The 7,775-nt window shown below is 37.1% G+C and overlaps 2 protein-coding genes across 2 annotated transcripts in view; one reads left to right on the plus strand and one right to left on the minus strand.

Annotated features, from left to right (window-relative positions):
• The window catches only part of LOC103517374, a 6,654-nt gene extending 3,004 nt beyond the window's left edge, over nt 1-3,650 (minus strand). Inside the window, exon 1 of the mRNA XM_008482404.3 lies at nt 1,852-3,650. Coding sequence (XP_008480626.1) covers nt 1,852-2,106 — 255 coding nt within the window. The 5' untranslated portion in view covers nt 2,107-3,650. The remainder of the gene's footprint in view (nt 1-1,851) is intronic.
• A 1,205-nt stretch (nt 3,651-4,855) lies between these two features.
• LOC103517376 (craniofacial development protein 2-like) lies at nt 4,856-5,518 on the plus strand. The gene has a single exon (XM_008482406.1). The coding sequence runs from the start codon at nt 4,856-4,858 to the stop codon at nt 5,516-5,518; it is 663 nt and encodes a 220-aa protein (XP_008480628.1).
• The last annotated feature ends 2,257 nt before the right edge of the window (nt 5,519-7,775 follow it).

The raw sequence follows: 7,775 nt of genomic DNA on the forward strand, positions 1-7,775 counted from the left end.
ATTGTAACTAGTTCTGTTTGAATTCCACCAGATTGCGCTACCAGTATCATTTTTGATTTTACTTCTCGAGGCTTCACGTTTATAGTTCATACATGATACATACATAGCTAGATACTCTCTCTAGACGCGTTCTGTAACATTATCCCCTCCTAAGAAAATTGTTCGTCCTCGAAAAATAAAAACCACTCATGATAAAGGATGTCCAAATAAATAAATTTATTATTAATGACATCAGTCAAGAATAAAAGGGTGTTCAGTACACTGTATCATTCGGTACCGAGTTTAAAGGAAACATCAAAATTTGAGACAAAATTCAATTCGAAACCTACGTAGAAAGTAGAACGGTCCAAAGCCGGATTTCAAAGAACCAAAACAAAATTATTTAAGCCAAGATTAAAATATCAATAGAGGTGTCCTTATCCCTGTACACATAGTTAATAATAATAATAATAATAATAATAATAATAATAATAATAAAGTACTTTTTAACTTCATTTTGTTTCAAAGATTAAAGTAAGAAAAAAAAATGTCTCCTTGTGAAATAATATTAATTTATTTAATATTATACCCTTGTGGTTCGCAGCGGGCCGCACAATTTGACCAGGCGGGCCGCATGCGGCCCGCGGGCCGCCAGTTTGACATGCCTGCATTAGATCATGCTGGAATAGAAAAACCTATGATAGAAAGAATAAGCGATCTTTATAAAGACATATCGAGTAAAGTAAGAACCCCTGTTTAGATCATGCTGGAATAGAAAAACCTATGATAGAAAGAATAAGCGATCTTTATAAAGACATATCGAGTAAAGTAAGAACCCCTGTTGGAACCACTGACAATTTTGCCATTACAACGGGCCTTCGGCCTTGTGATGTAAGATGTAATGCTTGGGCCTGTGTGTGTGACTGTGGTGTGATGTGTGATGTCCGTGAAAGTGCCTGATATGTTGATTGCGTCTGTATCTCTGTATGTCTGTGTGTATGTAAAGTAATGGGCAAAGTGTGGTTTAGAGGCCTTGTGAATCGACCCGTTGAATAAATGGAACGATACAGGATATGTATGTATGTAAGACATACAGGTGGTACCTTCTGTTTTATTTCGAGACATGTGTTACATTAATTATTTCATTTTTTTTACTTTCTATTACTACAGTATAGCGGAGCTATACTAGTAATGAAAGTATTGCAATCGGTCCAAATTTTCAAAATCGGGGCAGGCTTGGCTGTAGTGGCCGAGTAATTATGTTTAAGAAATACATAAATGATGAAGAAAGGACTTTAAATATTGTGAAAGTCTCAGCTTAGGCAAAAAAATCTGAGTGAGGTCTACAGTTCACAGAACCACTAGTTCAATTAATTTTAGAAACCATCTGTATAGGCCCCAAAAAGGGACTATCTATATAGAAAATGTTGTGCTAAATCCGAATATGGTCTTAGATCTCATCTAAACCTAACCAAAATCTCACAATGTTAGAAAGATCGTCGAGAGAATGGCAAAAAAGCCTTATTTTCACCGCTTTTTCTGCTCGAAAACCCTCGAATCAAATAAAATCTTCCATATTTCTGTTTTTTCAAGTTTCGGCCCGAATTAATACATCAAACTAGGGGAAAATGCATGTAAAATGTAAAAGCCCATTTAAACTTTGAGCTCGTTGTGCCACGGGTTAACTTTTTCCGATCGAGCTGAAACTTTTCAGAGATTTTTTTTTATTTATATTGGAACCATTTTAGGGGGGGGGGGGGGGTGGGTTTTGGTAAACTTTCGATAAGAGAGAAAATGCTGAAAAGTTCCAATCTATCATACCGAACAACATCCCAACATCAGAACTTAGATCAGTTGAGGAAGAGATCTCACCTGGGAATCGAAGCTGGGGAACGGTTTGAATAGTTTGGGACTGGAGTAAGAGGTCAGGTTGGAAAACTCGGGCCAGGGGGCCTCAAACAGAGTGACATTCTGGTGTCTATTCAGTCGAGGAACTACGAGGAAGGCCCGAGCCTTGTGTACGGCTATATCCTTGAGAATGGATTCTTGAGGAAGTTTCAGGGTTGCCAAGTTCCAGGCCAGAATGACATTCATTGAGAGGAGAAGATGATACATTAGATGAAACATGTTGTACAATTCATTCGCTCTTCTTTTTCAATCGAGCAATATTATCAGAGGCATTAGACAAATTATTATTATTATCTACTCCTAAAATTTGGAGCTCACAATTTACCTATGTACCAGTTCTAAAAGAAAACATTATATATGTATTTACGAAATTCTACATATTTTGTCTATTGTTGACATACTGGAACTTTTTATTCTTAACCCACAGTACGAAAAAGGTTTATATGAATTAAATTATTGTGTATAAGCACAAATAAGAACAAAGATTTAAAAAATAATAAGTTGTATAACGTGTTTCTCGGTCAAATGACATTAGGTAAAATAAGTAAAACATTCAGAAAGTCACTTTCAATTCAAGATGAAACTATTTACTGTAGGTTCTTTAGCAATAATGTTAACCACATTTGATTTGTATAGCCCTAGTCCCTAGTTACTTATTGAGTCAACCAATAAGATCACCTGTAAACTATTCCACGAAACTATTCTGCATTTCAAAGAGGACATTGATCAGCAGTTTTGTCTAATCGGAGTATGTATGTATAATATTATGGGTAACCGAGTTGAGTAAATAAAACACATGCATGTTAACCAAGAGGTACATATAGGTACTACTTGTCAAATTTGAACTCAGTTTTACATGGGTAGCGGTTGTATAGCGACATGTCAAATTTGAACAAAACATTGACGATCAGTGTTTCTTCTTTTTCTTCTTCAACTTTTTAAGGAATAGGAATAGAACTACCTAGGAGTTTAACTCACTCATAGAAGGGGCTCTCATAGGGATCTCTTTTCAAAAGGAGTCAAGCTAAAGGCGAGTAAGCCAGAATGGGTTAAAGGAGTATATGAAAATGCGAATTTTAAATCAACATCGGATTCTATATCACATAAACAATCTCCTGATTTACCGCGAATTGTAAACAATATCACCACCAAGTTCATGTCCTCATGATTTCTTGCTGATTCTCATAAAAGAAAAACATAGTCAACAAGCAACATATACCTATATTGTTTACTGTACTTATTAATATTATTGAATAGGATTTGCATTTATACATTATAGTTTAATGGTTTAATCCATCGTCATTTTTGTAGCTCTTAGCTCTCCACAACGAAGATACAATATCAACCACATTTTGGTCCAATATTTCGCAGGGAAAAAAGTTTCTTTTTTTAGCGCCTTTTGCCGAAATCTAAATGAATCTCGAGTTCTAAGCTATAATCCGTGGCGAAGCGTGGACCACCTGCTAGTACTTTTATACCCGGGATTTACAATTACCATGTGTGTGGGGGTCAAAAGCTACATTTGCACATACTTCGCGGGCCACATACACAGGGGAGTAGGTCCGTATCCAGGATTTTGAGGGGATGAGGGGTGGATGCTCCATTTTCGGAGTCCACCCCATAATAAAAGAGCAAGAATCAAGTTCGAGGGGGCTAACACTAATAGCTTCGCGGGCCATATGTGGCTTGCGGGCCGCTAGTTGGAAGTCGCTGTCCTATACTAATATAGTAGGTTGCCCAATGCCCATGCGTCGCGTCGTCACAGAAAATTGATTAGCTAGTTGGAAGTCGCTGTCCTATACTAATATAGTAGGTTGCCCAATGCCCATGCGTCGCGTCGTCACAGAAAATTGATTACTTATTGAAAGATCGAGATCAGTTCAGATTTCGGCAAAAACACACAAGGACAGATTGGAAATATTTCTACCAAATTTTATCTTTCTAGGTAGGGGTTTTCGAGATAGAGCGATCAGTGTGTGAATGAGTGAATAGATCTTGCTTTTACCATGGTATATCCGCCTACTAGATAGGAAAAACTTTCTGAAATAGTATTTCTAGACAAATAATATTAGTACTAGAAATAAATAGGTCAGACATTATGTCACACTAGGGTGGCCCTTATTTTTCCAAAGTTCGAAATTGAAGACGATTCCCCTCCTAAAATGGTTCCAATATACCTAAATAAAAAAAATCTCTGAAAGTTTCAGTTCGATCGGAAAAAGTTAACCCGTGGCACAACGAGCTCAAAGTTTAAATGGGCTTTTACATTTTAATTCCCCCTTTAAAATGGTTCCAATATACCTAAATAAAAAAAAATCTCTGAAAGTTTCAGTTCGATCGGAAAAAGTTAACCCGTGGCACAACGAGCTCAAAGTTTAAATGGGCTTTTACATTTTACATGCAGTTTTCCCTTGTTTGATGCATTAATTCGGGCCGAAACTTGAAAAAAGAGAAATATGGAAGATTTTATTTGATTTTCGAGGTCGCTGAATCCGAATATGATAACCGTTTTTCTCGGTTGTTTCAAAAAAGGCGTTTTTTCCGCGTTTTCGCGTTTTTTCGACCAAAACTTTACGCTTTATTGACCGAACGATAGTGAGGTCTATGTTTTAACTCAAAACCGTTTTGCATTTGGTTTAGATCTTTGTTCGTTTGTTTATTTATTAATTTTTTGTGTGTTCCGCTATAACTCCCGATTGCCTGGTCTGATTTTGATGAAATTTGGTACACATCTTCATTTAATCAAGACACGCCGATCCTTGAAATTTGGGGTCCCAGAAAAGAGCGGGGCCAGAGCTGAGGGGGATTTTATGTTCTGCACGTTTCAGAGTCCAATAGGTGACATTGTATTGACAACACGAGCCTCGGAACCCAACGGACTAACGGACTGCCCAGGATATTAGAACTTTTGGAAGGCAGACGCACTACCAACTAAGCTAACTAGGCTGGCGAAGAATGTATTGATTTAATGATTGAAAGAAAGTTAGACCTACTTGGACTCGGTGAAACGAAGTGGAAGGGGCATGGATGTAAAGAGTTGAGAGACAGGTTCTACCTTTATTGGTCAGGGAGTAACAGAAACAAAAGGAATGGAGTTGGCATCATAGTGAATAACAAAATCAAAACGAACATTGTGGAGACTCAGTATGTATCTGACAGATTGATAACCTTGAAAGTCAAACTGCACAAATTGCAACTCATTGATGTGATCCAGTGTTATGTCCCACAAGTTGGTTGCGATGATGCAGAGAAGTTACTGTTTGAAGAGCTGCTAGAAGAAAATATCAAGAATGATAATGTCATCATCATGGCAGATATGAATGCTCAGGTAGGACTGGATCGGACCAACTGTGAGAGTATCATTGGGGCGCATGGACGGGGAGCAAGAAATAGGGAAGGGATAGAGTTAATAGATCTATGCAGAAGGAATAATCTTACCATAGGAAATACTTGGTTCAAGAAGAGAAAGAATCACAAAATTACTCGTTATAGTTGGAATGGAAATCATGGGACTGTAATCGACTACTTCATATTAAGTAAAGAAATACAAAACACCTTATGCGATACTAAAGCGTATCACTCGGTAGTGACCACCGACTCCTCGTCAGTGCCTTCAGATTCAGAAAATTAGCAGAGATGAAAACAAACCAAGTTAGGAAAATAAAAACATGGAAATGGAGGAGTTGCAAATGGGTAAAAATTATGAATAAATGGTCGATTCCTATGTAAAAAGTTGGGAAAAATCCAAATCTGAGGTCAAAACTCCGAAAAAATAACTGTAAACGATCGAAAATTCAATTTTTATTTTCCGTTCTAATGAAGATGTGTGACGTCAGACTTAACGCAGTTGCTATTTTCGTCCGCTAGGTAGCGCCAGTATGCAAGCGCGCTAGCCGAGGAGCAGAAAGAACTGCGCAGAAACGTATGCGCACAAACACATTAATGCATTGCCTGCAAGGGAGCTTTGCTCGGGACATTTGATGTGACGTCATCGCCCACGGGAGCGTATGCCGTGACGTCAAAGTTCACGATTTACCGGCATTTTTTTAATCGATTTATCTCGAGATCTAGAAGTCGTAAAAGAAAAAGAAAAATTCCGTTGGTCCTCATTTTTCCTGCTCTATGACTTTGAAACACCACCCAAGTAAGCGCAACTGATCTATTATTATTTATTTATTTATTTATTTATTTATTTATTTATTTATTACATTATTACAATAAACACTTATACTACTGATACAAAACACCTTATGCGATACTAAAGTCATACCCAGCGTATCACTCGGTAGTGACCACCGACTCCTCGTCAGTACCTTCAGATTCAGAAAATTAGCAGAGATGAAAACAAACCAAGTTAGGAAAATAAAAACATGGAAATTGAAAGAGAGAGAAAATGCTGAAAAGTTCCAATCTATCATACCGAACAACATCCCAACATCAGAACTTAGATCAGTTGAGGAAGAGTGGAAAGACTACAAGAACTGTTTGGTGAGTGCAGCAGAAGAAGTGTGCGGACGAACGAGTGGAAGAAGGAGATGGAAGGAGACACCTTGGTGGAATGAAAGAGTGAAAGCAGCTGTGTTAGAGAAAAACAACTTGTATAGAATATATGTACTTCAAGAACAGAGAACACCAGAGAATAGAGAAAAATATCAAAGAAGCAAGAGAAATGCCAAAACGATAGTGAGTGAAGAAAGACAAGCATGGCTAGAGGAATGGAGTATGATGTGGACAATAACAAGAAAGTGTTATTTGGCATGGTGAAAAACAAGAGAAGAGATAGAGAACAATGTAAAAATCTAACAAATGAAAATGGAAACCTTCTAACAGATAGTGAATATATAAAGAAAGAATGGAGTGAATATTTCATGAAACTTTTGAACGTAACGTATGATGTGGAGGAAGAAGATAACAACCTTGAGACAGAGGAAGACACTGAATCAGAGGAAGAAAGAGAAGATCTAACTTGGAGCGATATTGATTATGTATGGAAGTTTATAAAGACAGGGAAGGCCGCAGGAATAGATGACATCACAGGAGAAATGATTAAGAACACTGGCATCGCGGGAAAACATTGGCTGTATAGACTCTTTAGAACAATATGGATGAATAAGAATAAGAAGGTACCTGACGATTGGAGACTGGGAACAGTCGTGCCCCTCTTTAAAAAGGGAGATAAAAAGAAGTGTGCAAATTACAGAGGAATAACCTTAACATCTCAAGTGAGCAAGTTATATGAAAGAATATTAGAAAAGAAGATAAGACCTATTTTATAACGTCAGCTCAACGAAGAACAAAATGGATTTAGAGCAGGGAGGTCCACCATCGACCTAGTATTTGGATTGAGGCAATTAATGGAGAAGAAATACGAGTATAACAAATATCTTTGAATGGCATTTTTAGATATAAAAAAGGCTTTTGACGCCGTAAGAAGGAGTAAAGTTTGGGATGCATTAGATCAGGCATGTCAAACTCAAAATGTATAGAGGGCCATTTTTGATATTTGTTGAACATTGGCGGGCCGCAGGTATTCACCCCCCTCCCCCCCCCTAGTAAAAAAAAATCATGGGATTCATTTGTTTTTTAAAAAAGAATTTAAGAAATTTTATTGGGTCACAATAATTTTATTTTGAACATACAAATAGTCTCCAAATCTCGTACCTCTGATACGTCTGAACTAGATCCAGCGTGCTAGTGATTTTAATCCAAATTTTTAGTAAGTAGGTAAAGTAGGTATTATTTTATTAGATACGTTTACCAAGAAGTACTTTTTAACTTCATTTTGTTTCAAAGATTAAAGTAAGAAAAGAAAAAATAAATGTCTCCTTGTGAAATATTATTAATTTACCTATTTAATATTATACCCTTGTGGCTCGCAGCGGGAGATC

This window comes from Diaphorina citri, unplaced genomic scaffold (assembly GCF_000475195.1).
Source record: "Diaphorina citri unplaced genomic scaffold, Diaci psyllid genome assembly version 1.1 scaffold1827, whole genome shotgun sequence".
In the NCBI taxonomy this organism is placed as follows: Eukaryota; Metazoa; Arthropoda; class Insecta; order Hemiptera; family Psyllidae; genus Diaphorina; species Diaphorina citri.

Excerpts from the sequence above, each read along its gene's own strand:
- LOC103517376 (XM_008482406.1), top strand. The coding sequence starts at position 4,856 with ATGATTGAAAGAAAGTTAGACCTACTTGGACTCGGTGAAACGAAGTGG.